General features: G+C 44.3%; 1 protein-coding gene across 2 annotated transcripts in view; it reads left to right on the top strand.

The window, feature by feature from the left end:
* MDN1 (midasin AAA ATPase 1) overlaps positions 1-19670 on the top strand; it is a 184501-nt gene that overhangs the window by 5319 nt on the left and 159512 nt on the right. For both annotated transcript variants that reach the window (XM_031667313.1, XM_031667312.1), the window contains exon 2: positions 10333-10559. In XM_031667313.1, coding sequence (XP_031523173.1) covers positions 10333-10559 — 227 coding nt within the window. The remainder of the gene's footprint in view (positions 1-10332; positions 10560-19670) is intronic.

Raw genomic sequence — 19670 nt, 5'->3', positions numbered from 1 at the left:
CTAAGAGTCTTCTCTGCCCACTAGACCTCAACACCCCCAATGTCTGCCTGAAGCCGAGTACTGTAAATGTTAAATGTTTCGTGTAAGACTTAAAGAGACAGCTTTTCAGGGCCATTTCAAAATATGTCAAAGCTGTATATTTTGGGCCAGACATGGTGGCTCATGCCTGTTATCACAGCACTGTTGGAGGCTGAGGGAGGAGAATTGTTTGAACCCAGGAGTTTGAGAGCAGCTTGGGCAACATAGCAGAGAGACTCTGTCTCTACCCCCCCCCCCCAAAAAAGGAGGGAGAATTAAAATACTCCTGAAATACTTCTTTCAGGGTTTGCTCTCTGTCATATTGGTATCTTAATTGCTACAAGTCTGTTTTGTCAGTCCTAAGGTCTCGGTTTTAATGTTAATGCTGGTCAGCTGTGCCAGAATTCCAAAAGGAAGAGAGTATTATGAGGCGTGTCTGACCGACCATTCCCAGCGTGGTGTGAACTAGTGTTTCAGGTTTACTTTAGAACGCTCTTGGCTGAGAGGAGAAGGATTCACCTTCATTCAGTTGGTTGGGGGGCTTATAATTTTATTTTTGGTTTACACTTTCTTTTTTATTTTTTAAGACAGGGTCTGGAGAGCAGTGGCCTTGACATCCTAGGTTCAACTGATCATCTTACTTCAGGACCTTCCCCATCCCCTCCAGTAGCTGGAACTATAAGCATGCCACTGCGTCTGGCTAATTTTTTTTTTTTTTTTAATCTTAGGTAGAAACAAAGTCTTGAGGCGTTGCCCAGGCTGTTCTCAAACTCCTAGGCTCAAGCAGTCCTCTCACCTTGGCCACCCAAAATGCTGGGATTACAGGCATACTTACTTATTTTTGGCAGAACATACCTTTAACTTTCAGTGTTTTAAGCAAATGATGACAGTGGTGATGCTTTAATGCTTCCCCTGTCCGAGACAGGGTCTTCCTTTATGGCCCGGGCTAGAGTACGGTGATGCAATCATAGCTCGCTTTAGCCTTGACCTCCTGGGCTCAAATGGTCTTCCCACCTCAGCCTTCTGAGTAGCTGGGACAACAGGTGCACAATACCATGCCTGGCTAATTTCCTTTTTTTTTTTTTGAGACAGAGTCTTGCTCTGTCACCCAGGCTGGAGTGCCATGGTGTGATCTTGGCTCACTTCAACCTCCGCCTCCTGGGTTCAAGCAATTCTTCTGCCTCAGCCTCCCAAGTAGCTGGGATTACAGGCACCTGCCACCATGTCCGGCTAATTTTTTGTATTTTTAGTAGAGATGGGGTTTTGCCATGTTGGCCAGGCTGTTTTCGAACTCCTGACCTCATGTGATCCTCCCGCCTCTGCCTCCCGAAGTGCTGGGATTACAGGCATGAGCCACTGCGCCCAGCTTTGCCTGGCTAATTTCTAAAAAAATTTTGTGGCCAGGCACGGTGGCTCACACCTGTATCAGACTTTGGGAGGCCAAGGTGGGCAGGTCACCTGAGGTTGGTAGTTCGAGACCAGCCTGACCAACATGGAGAAACCCCTTCTCTACTAAAGATACAAAATTAGCCAGGCATGGTGGCGCATGCTGTAATCCCAGCTACTGGGGTGGCTGAGGCAGGAGAATCTCTTGAACCCAGGAGGCAGAGGTTGTGGTGAGCCGAGATTGCGCCATTGCACTCCAGCCTGGGCATCAACAACGAAACTCCGTCTCAAATAAAAAAAAAATTTTAGTAGAGATGGGGAGTCTCACTATGTTGCCCAGGCTGGTCTTGAACTCCTGGGCTCAAGCCATGCTCCCACCTTGGCCTACCAAAGTGTTGGGATTGCAGGTGTGAGCTACCGCACCCAGCCTAATTGCTTAGGTTTTATAGAGTAGTTTAGGAATTGTTTCTCTTTAGCTGAAAATACACATTTCAGCTGATACATGTAATTATAAATAATAACACTGAGGTAGAAAAACCTGCCTTATCCTTTTAATTAACTGCTTTGAGAAGGGCTAACTGATCAGTTAGCAGTTGAATATGACAATATAGTAGTTTCATAAAACAGTAAAAAGCTCAATAAGTTAAGCATACAGACATACAAATATGAAGAGTGCTTTTTTCCTCTTCTATTTTTGTTGGCTAGTTGTTGGGGGAATTGATGAATTTTGTTATATCTGAGGAATGAAATTGTTTGGTATTTTTGGTGGGAAGAGAAGAGCTGAGCCACCTTAAAAATGTTTTTTCTTGGCCAGGCATGGTGGCTGAGCTCAGACAATCCACCTGCCTCGGCCTCCCAAAGTGCTAGGATTACAGGCATAAGTAACCACACCCGATGGATAAAAATGTTTTTTCTTGGCTGGGCACGGTGGCTCATGCCTGTAACCCCAGCACTTTGAGAGGCCACGGTGGGTGAGTCACGGGGTCAGGAGTTCGAGACCAGCCTGGCCAACATAGTGAAACCCCGTCTCTCTGAAAATACAAAAATTAGCTGGGCGTGGTGGTGCATGCCTGTAATCCCAGCTACTCAGGAGGCTGAGGCAGGAGAATTGCTTGAACCCGGGAGGTGGAGGTTGCAGTGAGCTGAGATCAGGCCACTGCACTCCAGCCTAGGCAACAGAGTAAGACTCCATCTCAGAAAAAAAAAAAATTTTCTTGTATTTGTTAAGTAATCAGTATTCTTCAGCTTTCCTCATACTTGCTTATATCCCAGCCACCTAAATAAAACCAATTTAAGCTTCACAGAATATTAACAGAAGTGAGAAAATACAGAGGTGTAGCCAGAAGGAATGCAGTCCTTTCCCTTTTCCAGTGGGTCCCAGTCTCCCAAGGAGAAAGGCAGGATTTCCTAAGAATGTTTCGGGAGTAATCACAGGTTTAAGAAGTAAATCCTGGCTGGTTGCAGTGGCTCACACCTATAATCGCAGCACTTTAGGAGGCCGAAGTGGGCGGATCACGAGGTCAAGATACTGAGACCATCCTGGCCAACATGGTGAAATCCCATCTCTACTAAAAATACAAAAATTAGCTGGGCGTGGTGGCACACTCCTGTAGCCCAAGCTACTTGGGAGACTGAGGTAGGAGAATCGGTTGAACCTGGGAGCGAGGCGGAGGTTGTAGTGAACCGACATCGTACCACTGCACTCCAGCCTGGCTACAGAGTGAGACTCTATCTCAAAAAAAAAAAAAAAAAAAGTAAATCCTTTAGCATTCATTGTTCTGTTTTTATTTCCTACAATAGCAAGCCAGCTGACATGGTCACAGATGCTTTGACTAGCAAGGCCCCTCGGCTTACAGAAGGAGAAAGCTGATTATGTAGTTTTCCTATAACCCCCACCCATCCCCCAGATACTCACAGGTATCCTAGCCTAGCTGGTCCCTTTTCTTGCAGGCCTGGCATTTACCCTTTCACGGGTTTTAGCACAACATTTATTATTTTTTTGAAACTGCATTAACTAGTAGTATTCATGCAGAATACTTGGAAAATTCAGGAAAGCACCACCAGTGTTGTGGGTTAAATTGTGTCTGCTGAAAATATATGTAGAAGTCCTAGCCTGTAATACCTGAATATGACCCTATTTGGAAATGAGGTCTTTGCAGATGTAATAAAGTCAAGATGAGATAATTAGATTAGGGCCTTAATCCAATATGACTGTTTCTCTTTCGCCCAGGCTAGAGTGCAGTGGTGCAATTGTGGCTCATTGCATCCTCCGCCTCTTTGGTTCTAGTGATTCTCCTGCCTCAGCAGCTGGGATTACAGGCGTGTGCCACCATGCGCAGCTAATTTTTGTATTTTTAGTAGAGATGGGGTTTCACTATATTGGCCAGGCTGGTCTCGAACTCCCGACCTCAAGTGATCTACCCACCTCAGCCTCCTAGAGTGCTGGAATTACAGCCATGAGCCACCACGTCCAGCCCAATATGACTGTTCTTATAAAAAGAGGAGAGAAAGACATAAAGGGAAGATGGCCATATGGTGATGACAGAAACACATATTGGAGTAATAAAGCTGCAAGACAAGGAACAGCAGGGATTGATGATGACAACCAGAAGCTAGGAAGAGGCAAGGAGGGATTCTCCCCTATAGGTTTCAAAGGAATGTGGCCTTGCTGACACCCTGATCTTGGACTTCCAGACTTTAGAATTGTGAGACAATAGATTTGTATGTTTTTAATTTGTTTTTTGTTTTGTTTTGTTTTGAGACAAAGTGAGTCTCTGTTGCCCAGGCTGGAGTACGGTGGCATGATCTCGGTTCACTGCACCCTCTGCCTCCTGGGTTCAAGCGATTCTCCTGTCTCAGCCTCCCTAGTAGCTGGGACTACAGGCACCCACCACCATGCCCGGCTAATTTTTGTATTTTTAGTAGAGACGGAGTTTCACCATATTGCTCAGGCTGGTCTCGAACTCCTGACCTCAGGTGACCCACCCACCTCAGCCTCCCAAAGTGCTGGGATTACAGGCGTGAGCCACTGTACCTGGCCTTTTTTTTTTTTTAAGTCAGTTTGTGGTATTTTGTTATCACAGCTCTAAGAAACTAATACATGTAAGAAAAACATTCGGTCAGGGACTGCCCATATTAATGTTTTGATATATAATCTACCAAACTTAAATTTTTTTTTTTTTTTAAATAGTTTCACTCTGTTGCCTAGGCTGGGATATAGTGGTACGATCATGGCTCACTGCAGCCTCTACCTTCCAGGTTCAGGTGATTTCCCCCAACTCTAGTCTCATGAGTAGCAGGGACTACAGGTACATACCATCAAGCCTGGCTAATTTTTTATTTTATTTTATTTTATTTTTAAATTAAATTAAATTAAATTTTATTTTTTTGAGAGGGAGTCTTGCTCTGGCACCCAGGCTTGAGTGCAGTGTTATGATCTTGACTCACTGCCCCCTCTGCTTCCTGGGTTCAAGTGATTCTCCTGCCTCAGCCTCCCGAGTAGCTGGGACTACAGGTATGTGCCATAATGCCCAGCTAATTTTGTTCCTTTAGTAGAGATGGTGTTTCACTAGGTTGGTCAGGCTGGTCTTGAACTCCTGACCTCAAGTGATCCACCCTCCTTGGCCTCCCAAAATTCTGGGATTTTAGGAGTGAGGCACTGCACCCAGCCACGCCTGGCTAACTTTTGTATTTTTTTGTAGAGATGTGGTTCTGCCATGTTGCCTAGGCTGGTATCAAACTCCTGGGCTCAAGTGATCTGCCTGCCTTGGCCTCCGAAAGTGCTGAGGCTACAGGTGTGAGCCACTATGTTCAGTCTTGTATATATAGTCTTTATAAATCTAGGAAGATAAAATACAAAGGTTTAAATATATATGAAGTTTAGTGCTGTAACAGGAAAGAGTAAAATATACATACTTCTTTTGTTCGTGATAGAGTAACTGGTACTGGATTAACCCTGTTGCCAAAACAACTAGAAAAACAGGAAAAAAATCCATATGAAAAACTTTAAAACATTGGATGAAAGGTAGCATAGGATTGGGATTCCTAAAAATGGGAAACAAGGTGAGCCCTAGAATGATTCCGGCTGTCTACCTGGAGTCACTTACAGGAGGACTGACTCAGAGGAGGAACGAAGTTCAGCAGTGGTGGTCCTACTGAGCTGAGAAGACAGAGCTCGGAGTTGGGGCAGTAGTTGGAATATGCTGGGAAGGGTATTATAGTACAGGGAACAGCTCTAGAAATATGGGGTCTGGTGAGTACTGGCTGAATGTAAAGCTGTGTTTTCTTAGGGAAATTTTGTGAGCTATGCAAAGAATAACTACTGGAGTTTTTCTGTGTAGGAGATGTTCAATTCTTACTAGTTGGAGTGGAAAGACCAAGTTGAATACTGGCATAATTAGGCGTGGAACCCAGAAGGGCCACATTCTAGAGCTAAATCAGCCCTCAAAGGCCTTACTAGATCAATACTAAGAAAACTTAAAAACAAGTCTTGAAAGGATCAAGCTGACCTACAAGCTGATTAATTGCCTGCTAGAACAAAGGAAGAGAGCAAAATCTAGACACATATCTACAACGTTCAGCATCTGATTAAAAAAGTACTAGATATGGGAAAAGGAAAATGGTGGCTCATTACCAGGAGAAAAGTCAGTCACTATAACAGACCCCAAAATAATAAAGATATTTAAATTAATAAACAAGGACTTAAAAAAGTGATTATACAATGATGATATGAATGTTCGGAAAAAGAAAAAAGAAAAAAGTGATTATAGGCTGGGCCAAGAGGAACCACTTCAGGCCAGGAGTTTATGATCAGTCTGAGCCTGGGCAACAAAGTGAGACCCCATCACTCTCAAAAACATGAAAAAAAAGTAATTGTATGTGCAGGGACTTGAAGGGAAATGTTAAACATAATGAGAGAAATTTAAGCTATGAAAAAAACCAAGTGAAACCAAAAAATACAATCTTAGCAATGAATATTTTACTGGATAGGCCTTGTCGAAGATTAGACAGTTCACAAGAAAAGAACATTGAATTACAAGATACGGCAATAGAAATTATCTAGGCTTAAACAGACAGGTTGGGAAAAAGCCGGAATAAAAATGCTTCAGTGATCTGTGAGGCATTATCAACTAGTCTACTGTATGTGAACTGGAGTTACAGGAGGAGGGAGAGAAGAGAAACAGTAGAAATATAAAAAAGATGCCGGGCGCGGTGGCTCAAGCCTGTAATCCCAGCACTTTGGGAGGCCAAGGCGGGCGGATCACGAGGTCAGGAGATCGAGACCATCCTGGCTAACGTGGTGAAACCCCGTCTCTACTAAAAATACAAAAAACTAGCCGGGCGTGGTGGCGGCCGCCTGTAGTCCCAGCTACTCGGAGGCTGAGGCAGGAGAATGGCCTGAACCTGGGAGGCGGAGCTTGCAGTGAGCCGAGATCGCGCCACTGCACTCCAGCCTGGGTGACACAGCGCGAGACTCCGTCTCAAAAAAAAAAAAAAAAAGATAATCTCAAAATTTCTAAAGTTGATGAAAAATAATTCATAGATCCCAAAAACTCGTCATCTTAAATCTGATAAACTTAAAACCACACCAAGCCACATCATAATCAAGTTGCTAAGAAACAAGTAATAAACAACATCTTAAAAATTGCCAGAAGACACTTTACTTGTAGAGGAGCAAAGATAAAAGTGACTGTTGGTTTCTTAACAAACAACACAATGAAACATCTTTCAAATGATGAGATAAACTGTAAACCCCCTTGTGTGGTGGTGCATACCTGTAATCCCAGCACTTTGGGGGCTGAGGTAGGTGGATCTCTTGAGCCCAGGAGTTCAAGACCAACCTGGGCAATGTGGTGAAACCCTGACTCTACTAAAAATACAGAAATTAGCCAGTCATGGTTGTGCATGCCTGTAGACCCAGCTACTTGGGAAGTTGAGGCGGGAGGATCACTTGAGTCTGGGAAGTCGAGGCTGCAGTGAGCTGATATCGAAATACTGCAGCCTGGGTGATGGAAACCCTGTCTCCAAAAATAAAAATAAATAAAACAAAATAATGTTTGCTTAAGACAGGATTTTGTATGTAGAAAGTCTTAAGGAATCTTCAAAATAAAGAATTTCATTGATCACAGGTCAATATATAAAAATGAGTTATATTTTTATATTTAAAATTATTGGGGAATGAAATTTATATTTTATGTATTTTATTTTTAGAGACAGAGTCTCATTCTGTTACCCAGGCTGCAGTGCAGTGGGCACGATCATGGCTTACTGCAGCCTCATACTCCTAGGCTGAGGTGATCCTCTCCTCACTCTCTAGAGTAGCTGGGACTATAGATGCACATCGTCACCAGCTGATTAAGAAAAAAAATTAATTAAAAAAAATTTTTTTTATTGAGATGGAGTCTTGGTCTATCTGTTGCCAGGGCTGGAGTGTAGTGGCGCATTCTCAGTTCACTGCAACCTCTGCCTCCTGGGTTCAAGCCATTTTCCTGCCCCAGCCTCCCAAGTAGCTGGGATTATAGACACCTGCCACCACACCTGGCTAATTTTTTGTGTTTTTAGTAGAGACAAAGTTTCACCGTGTTGGCCAGGCTGGTCTCAAACTCCTGACCTCAAGTGATCCACCCTCCTCTGCCTCCTAAAGTGCTAGGTTTACAGGTGTGAGCCACCGCTCCTGGTCACACCAGCTAATTTTTTATTTATTTATATTTTTTTTGAAGAGATGACATCTTGCCACATTGCCCAGGTTGGTCTCAAACTCCTGGCCTCAAGTGATCATCTCACATTGGCCTCCCAAAGTACCACCATGCCTGACCAGTTTTCTTTGGATATGTTTCTTTCCTCTGCAATGTAACTTACTTTATTATTTAAAAAATGGGGCCGAGCACAGTGGCTCACACCTGTAATCGCAGCACTTTGAGAGGGCAAGGCAGGAGGATTGAGCTCAGGAGTTTGAGATTAGCCTGGGCAACATAGTGAGACCCCCCCCCTACAAAATTAAAAAATACCAGCTGGGCGTGGTGGCGCACACCTGTAATCCCAGCTACTTAGGGGGCTCAACTGGGAGGATTGCTTCAGCTTGGGAGAGTGCGCCTGCAGTGAGCTGTGATTTTACCACTGTACTTCAGTCCGGGCAACAGACCAAGACCTTGTCTCAAAAAAAAAAAAAAAAGGTATCTTTAGAGGGCTTGTTTATGCGGAAATGCAGCAGTTGAAAATGTGAGGTTTTACTCCTATCTATCATGACCAAATCTGTTAAATTTATTTTCCTCCATTTTTATGGAATCCTTCAGTTAGCCTCCTATAAAGGACAGAACTAAGACTGACAGAAATTGTTTCAAGGTAACATTTTTCCCTAATCAGTGCTTTGATCAGAATCAAATGTTTTCATGAGAGAATGCTCTATAATTGGAAGACTTTGTAAGAGCTCAGGTTAAGGTGACTTTCTGGGTGATAATTTTGGCAAAACTCGTTACATTTTTTGTATGACATTTAGGTTGTGTTCAAGGTGCACTTATATAGGTGACTAGGGTGAGCCTCCTCCTCCTCCTTTTTTCTTTCTTTTTTTTTTTTTTGGAGACAGGGCCTTAACTGTGTCACCCAGGCTGGAGTGCAGTGGCATGATCTCAGCTCACTGCAACCTCCACCTCCCAGGCTCAAGCAGTCCTCCCACTTCAGCCGCCTGAGGAGCTGGGACTACAGGCGCGTGCCACCAAGCCTGGCTAATTTTTGTACTTTTTGTAGCGATGGGGTTTCACCATGTTGTCCAGGCTGGTCTTGAACTCGTCGGCTTAAGGGATCTGTCCGCTTCAGCCTTCCAAAGTGCTGAGATGACAAGCATGAGCCACCACATATGGCCTGGGGTGAAACTTTTTAGGAGAAACTCATAGCTTGAGACTTGTAAGGTCAAAGGGCATGTCCCCATTTTAAAAGTGCTGTTACATTGCTGAGCAGAAAGGGTTGTGCGGACCTGTATATACACTAGCAATATAATGCCTTTTATACAGTTTTCAGTTTTCCTTTCTATGCTTACCTACATTCTGAACCCGGGCACTAGAATTTTGTATTCTATTTCATCTCCCATATCAAAGTGTTGCTGTCTGCTTTGGATCTGTTTTTTGTTTGTTTATTAGAGGCTGATGCCTTGATCAGCTTGATAGGGATATCCTCATTCACTCCCAGGAGTTAATTTTTTACCTCTGTCCTTTCCTCAGGAGTTGTAAGTTTTGTCTACTAACTGCAGAATTCCATTTTTTTCTTCAAGAGTTAAAAGAGCTGGGGGAAGTTTGGGGTTTTGGATTCCCTGGAGATTGTTGAAACCCCAGCATATAGATTCTTTTTCAGAGAAGTCGTGTAGCTTTTAAATGGAATCCGGGTATTAGTTCCTGTACCTCAAACTCCAGTGTACTGAAACTTATTTGTAACAACCTTTATATTAACTCTAATCCTCTACTGAAAAAAGTTTCTACAGTATTTTATAATAGAATCTCACTTATGAAGTCTGGAAATTGGACATTTTAGTTCCAACCCAGGACTCTTCTCTGCTTTTCTACAACAGTGCAGATGAGTATTATTTATATAGATATTTTGGGCTAGGCATGGTGACTTATGCCTGTAATCCCAGCACTTTGCGAGGCCGAGGCAGTTGGATCACCTGTGGTCAGGAGTTCGAGACCAGCCTGGCCAACATGGTGAAACCCCCATCTCTACTAAAAAAAGAAAAAAAGAAAAATACAAAACTTAGCCTGATGTGGTAGGTGCCTGTAATCCCAGCTACTCATGGGAGGCTAAGGCCTGAGAATCGCTTGAACCTGGGAGGCGGAGGTTGCAGTGAGCCGAAATTGTGCCACTGCACTCCAGCCTGGGAGATGGAGCAAGACTCTGTCTCCAAAAAAAAAAATGAAAGATGTTTTGTTTTGCCTTTTTCAGGTGTGGACATCTCAAGATCGCCAGTGTGTCCTGAGTACCTTAGCACAGTTGCTCTTGGATAAGGACTGTACTGTGCTGGTTGGTCGCCAGCTTCGCCCTCTCCTTTTGGATTTGCTGGAAAGGAATGCCGAAGCCATTAAAGCTGGAGGCCAAATCAACCATGATCTGCATGAACGGCTCTGTGTGTCGATGAGCAAACTCATCGGTAACCATCCTGATGTCCTCCCGTGAGTAGCAATTTTATTATTCACATTTCCCCTTCAGGTGATAGAACCTACTGTCTCCTGGGATGTAAGGGAGTCTGAGCTGAAAAGGGAAAACAAATACAGAAAGGAGAGAGATAAATAGTATTGTTTTATAAAAAGAGTCACAGCAGAATCCATTTATCCAGCTCAGTTTAGTGAGCATTTACTAGTTTTCTCTTAAATCTTGGCCATCAGAACAGACCTGGAAAGATGGTCAGGATATGTCCCCAATGCTCTCAAGGATTTTATCATGTGGCAAGACATGCATATACAGCGGAGTAGATGAGGTTTAACTGAGATTCTTATAGCATCCACCTCTAATGGGAAAGATTCCTTGCTTATTAGAGCAGCTGAAGGAGTGGATTAGAAGAGCTGTAGTATCCCTTCCAAATTCTATGAATTTATCTGAATTAGTGTACTAAGAGCTGTGTTAGAGCTGGGTTTTAATGTAACTTTTAAAGTGATAGTGAAATATGGTTTGTGAGGCGTAGTCAAAAGAGGCAGCAAAACTGAGTGTCAGGGGTTTTTAAATTGAGAAGATTTTTTAAGCTATCGCTCTAAAAATGATTAATATTCTGTATACTAATAGGACATTTCTTTCTTCTTTTTTTTTTTTTTTTTTTTTTTTTTGAGACGGAGTCCCGCTCTATCACCAGGCTGGAGTGCAGTGGCATGACCTCTGCTCACTGCAACCTCCGCCTCCCTCCTGGGTTCAGCTGATTATCCTGCCTCAGCCTCCTAAGTAGCCAGGACTACAGGCGCACGCCACCACGCCCAGCTGATTTTTGTATTTTTAGTAGAGACGGGGTTTCACCATGTTGGCCAGGATGGTCTCAATCTCTTGACCTCGTGATCTGCCTGCCTCAGCCTCCCAAAGTGCTGGGATTACAGGCGTGAGCTACTGTGCCCGGCCAACAGGACGTTTCTTATATCCAATGTTTTATTTATTAGTCTTCATCAGTATAATAAATACACTGGCTTTCTTGGAAGTATGATATCTAATCTGGTCCTTGAATGAGGAAATAAGAAATGAAGACTTGGGGGGAGAACACTGTTGGTATGAGTTTTTCTAAAAGGGGATGAGAAAAAAATGGACCTGGTTTAATGGAACTAGAAAATATACAGCCAAGTAAAGATCAGGACTCTGAGAACATTCCTGGCTTTCTCTATTTTGATATGTCAGGTATCAAAGTTCTGTCTTATAAAAAATTATGCAATTTGTTCCTTGCTTTCTTTTCACCTTGATTAAACTTGTGCTCCCAAATTCCCTCAGCTATAGCTTTGGAGACAGTTTCAGAAGGTTAGAATGACACAATAGGTGTTGATTATTTTCTTTTTTTTTCTTTTTGAAGCAGTCTCACTCTGTCGCCCAGGCTGGAGTGCAGTGGCACGATCTCGCCTCACTGCAACCTCCTCCTCCTGGGTTCAAGTGATTCTCATGCCTCAGTCTCCTGAATAGCTGGGACTACAGATGCACATCACTATACTTGGCTGATTTTTTTTTTTTCTGAGACAGGGTCTCACTCTGTCACCCAGTCTGGAGTGCAGTGGCACAATCTTGGCTCATTGCAACCTCCGCCTCCCGGTTCAAGTGATTGTCCCACCATCACGCCCCGCTAATTTTTGTGTTTTCTTGTGTTTTGTTTTTTTGAGACCAAGTCTCACTCTGTCACCTAGGCTGGAGTGCAGTGGTGTGGTCTTGGCTCACTGCAACCTCTGCCTCCCGGGTTAAGCGATTCTCCCACCTCACCCCCACTCCAAGTAGCTGGGACTACAGGTGCGTGCCACCGCACCTGGCTAATATTTGTATTTTTAGTAGAGATGGGGTTTCACTATGTTGGCCAGGCTGGTCTTGAACTCCTGACCTCGCGATCCGCCTACCTCGGCCTCCCAAATTGCTGGGATTATAGGTGTAAGCCACTGTGCCTGGCCTAACTTTTGTATTTTTTTGGGTTTTCACCATGTTGTCCAGGCCAGTCTTGAACTCCTAGCCTCAAGTGATCTGCCTGCCTCAGCCTCCCAAAGTGCTGGGATTACAGGCGTGAGCTACCACACCCAGAAATTATTTTCCTTTAATGTTATGTCAGAGTGTAACATTATTTCTAAATTTTACCTATACTGACTTGACCAGCACCTGCTATGAATCGTGTCTGCAATACACAGAAGTATCCTGGACTAGTAAAGAAGAAAATACAGTTCCTTTTCCTCTACATTTGCAGAACACATCACTTCTAACACCAGATGTGTGACTTTTTACCTGTATCTATCAATTGTCTGACACCGGTTTGGTAGCCTACAATTCAATTCAACTCTGAGATTATCTATCTGGAGTTAGTACTGACCCCACAGGTTAAGAATTCAGTCCCACAAGAGTATCTCACCATTCCTCCCCTGCACACCCCCTCTCTAGACAAGAATCTCAAGTCTAGGTTATCATATATGCATCTGACCAAAAGGCTATAAATCAGAGACTTCCTTGACCTACCTCTTCAGGTTTGATTATTTGCTAAAATGGCTCACAGAACTCAGGAAAACAGTTTCTTTACCAGATTATAAGTGTATTAGAAAAGGATACAACTCAGGAAGAGCCAGTTAGATGCACAGGACAAGGCATGGGGGAAGGGGACAGTAAGCATCTATGCCCCCCCGCCAGCTGCAGCACCCTCTCAGCACCTCCATTTGTTTACTACCCTGAAAGCTCTCGGGACCCCATTTATTTTTGTTGTTGTTGTTGTTTTGAGACGGAGTTTCGCTCTTGTTGCTCAGGCTGGACTTCAGTGGCGCGATCTCATGTCACCGCAACCTCCGCCTCCCAGGTTCAAGTGATTCTCTTCCCTCAGCCTCCCGAGTAGCTGGGATTACAGGCATGTGCCACCATTCCTGGCTAATTTTGTAGTTTTAGTAGAACGGGGTTTCTCCATGTTGGTCAGACTGGTTTCAAACTCCCGACCTCAGGTGATCCGCCCACCTAGGCCTTCTAAAGTGCTGGGATTACAGATGTGAGCCACTGCACCCGACTTGGGTTTTTTTGTTTTTTTTTTAATGGATATTTCATTAGGAAGGCATGATTAATTATATCTTTTTTTTTTTTTTTTTTGAGGCGGAGTTTCACTCTTGTTGCCCAGGCTGGAGTGCAATGGCACGATCTCGGCTCACCGCAACCTCTGCCTCCCAAGTTCAAGCAATTCTCCTGCCTCAGCCTCCCTAGTAGCAGGGATTACAGGCATATGCCACCAGGCCCAGCTAATTTTGTATTTTTTAGAAACAAGATTTCACCATGTTGGCCAGGCTGGTCTCAAACTCCCGACCTTAGGCAGTCCACCTGCCTCAGCCTCCCAAAGTGCTGAGATTACAGGCGTGAGCCACTGCGCCCGGCATTGATTATATCTTTGACCATTGGAGATCATCTTAACCTTCATCCCCTCTCTCTTTGGCAGTTGGGCTGAAAGTTTTACCTCTATTATCACTTGGTTGGTTCTCCTGGCAACCAACCTGTGGCCCTCCCCCACCCTCCCTGCTCCTTAGGGACTTTCCCATTGTCACCTCATTAACATAAACTCAGGTGTGATTGAAAGGGGGTTGAATAACAAAAGAATAGCTCTTACTGCATTGGCAATTACAATTCCTGGAGCTCTGTCCTGGAACCAGATTGAAAACTAAACATATATCACAAATAAGCTCAAGTTTTTAACAAAATTTAAGTTTCATTCTTTTTTTTTTTTTTGAGACGGAGTCTCGCTCTGTCGCCCAGGCTGGAGTGCAGTGGCCGGATCTCAGCTCATTGCAAGCTCCTCCTCCTGGGTTTACGCCATTCTCCTGCCTCAGCCTCCCGAGTAGCTGGGACTACAGGCGCCAGCCACCAAGCCCGGCTAGTTTTTTGTATTTTTAGTAGAGACGGGGTTTCACCGTGTCAGCCAGGATGGTCTCGATCTCCTGACCTCGTGATCCGCCCGTCTCGGCCTCCCAAAGTGCTGGGATTACAGGCTTGAGCCACCGCGCCCGGCCAAGTTTCATTCTTAAAAATGTGTATACACTTTTTTCCCGTTGTGGTAGGAAAATGCATAAAATTTATCACCTTTACTATTTTTTTTTTTTTTGGAGACGGAGTTTCGTTCTTGTTGTCCAGGCTGGAATGCAATGGCTCACTGCAATTTCCACCTTCCAGGTTCAAGTGATTCTCCTGCCTCAGCCTCCAAAGTAGCTGGCATCATGGGCATGTGCCACCACACCTGGCTAATTTTGTATTTTTAGTAGAGGTGGGGATTTCACCATATTGGCCAGGCTGGTCTTGAACTCCTGACCTTAGGTGATCCACCCGCATCGGCCTCCCAAAGTGTTGGGATTGCAGGTGTGAGCCACTGCCCCCGGCCCAACTTCACTATTTTTAAGTGTACAGTTTATTTGGATTGCGTTTTAGATTAATTTCTTGGTTTCAGTTTTGCATCTGCTGCTGGTTTGTGCTGGGCACGTGTCCCACATCAGTGCTGTCTGTCTTTTGATTGGTAAGAGCAATAGTGGGTGGGCCCAGTCACAGCCTTTATGAAGAATAGCAGATGGATTGTTGTGCTGGAGCATGCACTTTCTTTTCAAAGACATAGTCCGTGTGTAAGGTACTGTATCTATGTGACCAGTCATGCAGTCATACAGCAGAATGAGGGACCAAAATAGTTCTGCTCTTACACGTTTTAGTTAAAAACTGTATCTAGAAATGCTTAAAGGTAACATCTTGTTTGTTTTTAGACTTTTCTTCCTCTCCAAGAACTACTTTATTCTCACTGTATCCCTGTGAGGAAAATAATGCCCTAGTAGTATAATACCTATTTCCCCTTTTCTTCTTTTAGTTCCAGAAGTGATATATTCAAATAACATTCAACAATACAGAATGGTAGGAAGCTAAAGGTCTTCTCCACCCTGAAACCATACCCTCCAAAGATAGCTGGTATTAATATTTTGGTATGTTTTCTCCCCATTGTCTTTCCTCACTCTTGCACACATCAGAGTATACACACAAGTACATTAATATGCACACATTTTAAATATGGCTTTATTGAGATAGTTTCTATATTATAAAAGTACAATTCAGTGGTTTTAGTATTTTCATCAATATATGCAGTCATCACTACAGTCAATTGCTTTTATTTTTTATTTTTAGCTCGTGCTAAATTATTTTCAAAAATTTTAACTCAGGCATTTTGTTATAAAAACTTGCTACTCTGGCCGGGCGCGGTGGCTCAAGCCTGTAATCCCAGCACTTTGGGAGGCCGAGATGGGCGGATCACGAGGTCAGGAGATCGAGACCATCCTGGCTAACACGGTGAAACCCCGTCTCTACTAAGAAATACAAAAAATAGCCGGGCGAGGTGGCAGCGCCTGTAGTCCCAGCTACTCGGGAGGCTGAGGCAGGAGAATGGCGTGAACCCGGGAGGCGGAGCTTGCAATGAGCTGAGATCCGGCCACTGCACTCCAGCCTGGGCGACAGCGCGAGACTCCGTCTCAAAAAAAAAAAAAAAAAAACTTGCTACTCATACATAAACTAATATGAACTTAAAATTCATCATACAGGCCGGGCGCGGTGGCTCAAGCCTGTAATCCCAGCACTTTGGGAGGCCGAGACGGGCAGATCACAAGGTCAGGAGATCGAGACCATCCTGGCTAACCCGGTGAAACCCCGTCTCTACTAAAAAAATACAAAAAAAACTAGCCGGGTGAGGTTGCGGGCACCTGTAGTCCCAGCTACTCGGGAGGCTGAGGCAGGAGAATGGCGTAAACCCGGGAGGCGGAGCTTGCAGTGAGCTCCGAGATCCGGCCACTGCACTCCAGCCTGGGCAACAGAGCAAGACTCCATCTCAAAAAAAAAAAAAAAAAAAAAAAAAATTATAAATTTGCTTCACTTTTTTTTTTTGAGACGGAGTTTCGCTCTTATTGCCTGGGCCGGAGTGTAATGGCGCCATCTAGGCTCACCGCAACCTCTGCCTCCCAGGTTCAAGTGATTCTCCTGCCTCAGCCTCCCAAGTAGGTGGGATCACCACCACACATGGCTAATTTTGTTTTTTTAGTAGAGGTGGGGTTTCTCCATGTTGGTCAGGCTGGTCTCGAACTCCCAACCTCAGGTGATCCACCTGTCTTGGCCTCTTAAAGTGCTGGGATTACAGGCATGAGCCGCTGCACCCAGCCTACTTCACTTTTTAATTTGACTTTCTAGTAAATCTTCCTTTTTTTTTTTTTTTGAGATGGAGTCTCTCTCTGTCGCCCAGGCTGGAGTGCAGTGGTGCTATCTTGGCTCACTGCAAGCTCCGCCTCCTGGGTTCTTGTCATTCTCCTGCCTCAGTCTCCCGAGTAGCTGGGACTACAGGCACCTGCCATCATACCCAGCTAATTTTTTTTTTGTATTTTTAGTAGAGACGGGGTTTCACTATGTTAGCCAGGATGGTCTCGATCTCCTGACCTCATGATCCACCTGCCTCAGCCTCCCAAAGTGCTGGGATTACAGGCATGAGCCACCATGCCCGGCCGACTTTCTAGTAAATCTTTAGCTTCTCTGCTTTTGGGTGGTGTGTAGGGAGATCCTCTTTTACTTGGATTAAGAGCATCATTCATTAATCAGCATCTCATATTGGCAGTAGGCCTTAGACCTAGTATTGATGCTGCCTTCTGTTTTGTCATTTTTAATTCAAACCCACCTCTGTAATAGCCACCACTGAAGGCAGATTTTGGTAGACTTTGAAAAACTTGAGGTTTTACTTGAGGTTCCATATGCTTCATGGCTTGCAAAACATAATGGCCTACGAATCCCATGGCAGCAAATCAGTCCAACTGCTACTACTGTACTGGCCACAGCTCCAGCTGGGTTCCCCTGCCTCCACTAGGAATGTGAATCATCCCAGCCCAGAGGTTGCGGCCAACAACCACGTACCTTTATCGGGGAACAACACAGCCACCGACCACAGTCCATTTTTGAACGTTTGTACACAATTTTTTAAGATAGAATTTTTTTTTTTTTAAGGTGGAGTCTCGCTCTGTCGCCAGGCTGGAGTGTAGTGGCGTGATCTTGGCTCACTGCAACCTCTGCCTCCCTCCCGGGTTCAAGCGATTCTCCTGCCTCAGCCTCCCAGTTAGCTAGGACTACAGGCATGTGCCACCACACCCAGCTAATTTTTGTATTTTTAGTAGAGACGGGGTTTTACCACATTGGCCAGGATGGTCTTGATCTCTTGACCTTGTGATCCGCCTGCCTTGGCCTCCCAAAGTGCTGGGATTACAGGCGTGAGCCACTTCGCCTGACCAGAAATTTTTGTTGTTGTTGTTGAGATGGAATTTCACTCTCATTGCCCATGCTGGAGTGCAATGGTGCCATCTCAGTTCATCGAAACCTTCGCCTCCCAGGTCGAAGCAATTCTTCTGCCTCAGCCTCCTGAGTAGCTGGGATTACAGGCTTGTGTCACCACGCCTGGCTAATTTTGTATTTTTAGTAGACATGGGGTTTCTCCATGTTGGTCAGGCTGGTCTCGAACTCCTGACCTCAGGTGATCCACCTGCCTTAGCCTCCCAAAGTGCTGGGATTACAGGTGTGAGCCACTGCGCCCAGCCCAGAAATTTTTATAAAATTAAAAACAAACATTTAATGCATGCTAATTATTTTTATTTTTTAATACTTAATTTAGAGCCATTTTAGGCTCACAGCAAAATTGAGAGGAAGGTACAGAGATTTCCCATATACACACTGTACCCACACACACATGCATAGCCTCCTCATTATCAGCATCTCCCATCAGACTTGTGCATTTTTTACAATTGATGAGCCTACTCGAAGTCTACCCGATTACATTAAGGTTCATTAGGATTAGTGTTAATTATTCTTTCAGTGTTTGGTAGAATTCCCTAGTGTACTCATCAAGCTTTTCTCTAGTGCAGTCTAGGCTTTTCTTTGATGGGAAGTTTTTGATTACTGACTAAATCTGCTTACTAGTTACTTAGTGATCTGTACATATTTTCCATTTCTTTATAATGTTCGAAGTTTTTTTTGAGACAGAGTTTTACTCTTGTCGCCCAGGCTGGAGTGCAATGGCATGATCTCGGCTCACTGTAACCTCCGTCTCAGGCTCAAGTGATTCTCCTGCCTCAGCCTCCTGAGTAGCTGGGATTACAGGCATGCACCACCACACCCGGCTAATTTTGTGTTTTTAGTAGAGACGGAGTTTTACCATGTTGGCCAGGCAGGTCTTGAACTCCTTACCTAAAGTGATCCTCCCACCTCAGCCTCCCAAAGTGCTGGGATTTCAGGTGTGAGCCACTGTGCCTGGCCTTGTTCAAAGTTTTAATAATATTTTTTATTTCCATGGCATTGGTTATATAATATAATGTCCCCTCTTGTGTCCTTCAGGCTTGAGTGCAGTGGTGTGATCTCACCTCACTGCAACCTCCCTTTCCTGGGTTCAGGCGATTCTCCTGCTTCAACGTCCCAAATAGCTGGAATTACAGGCATGCGCCACCACCACGCCCGGCTAATTCTGTGTTTTTAGTATAGATGGGTTTCACCATATTGGTCCAGCTGTCTAGAACTCCTGACCTCAGGTGATCCACCCACCTCAGCCTCCCAAAGTGCTGGAATTACAGGTGTGAGCCACCACACCCAGTCCCGTCTTTTATTTCTGATTTTAGTTCATTCGAATCTTTTTTATCTTAGTTAATCTAGCAAAGGGTTTGCAGTTCATTTACCTATTTTGAGGCAAGGTCTTGCTCTGTCATCCAGGCTGGAATGCAGTGGCACCTTCATAGTTCATTGTAACCTTGAACCTGGCAAATGATCTTCCAGCTTCAGGCTCCTGAATAGGCTTCAGGCTCCACTATACCCCGCTAATTTTTTTTTAATTTTTCGTAGGAATGAGGTCTCACTATGTTGCCCAGGCTTGTCCTCTTCATTCATTAAGGTGTAACTTAAGCATCTCTTCTTGATTCTCCCCAGATTCAGTTGACTCTTGTGTGTGTATGTCTCTTAGTGTTTCTAAAAGTGGCTGTCTTCCTTACTAGGCAGCAAACTCCTCAAGAAAAGTATCTCTTTGGTTTTGAATCCCAGTTGTTAACACGGTATTTGGC

This window comes from Papio anubis, chromosome 6 (genome assembly GCF_008728515.1).
Source record: "Papio anubis isolate 15944 chromosome 6, Panubis1.0, whole genome shotgun sequence".
In the NCBI taxonomy this organism is placed as follows: domain Eukaryota; kingdom Metazoa; phylum Chordata; class Mammalia; order Primates; family Cercopithecidae; genus Papio; species Papio anubis.
The sequence above is the reverse complement of the archived record's forward strand: the minus strand, read 5'-3'. Positions and strand labels throughout refer to the sequence as shown.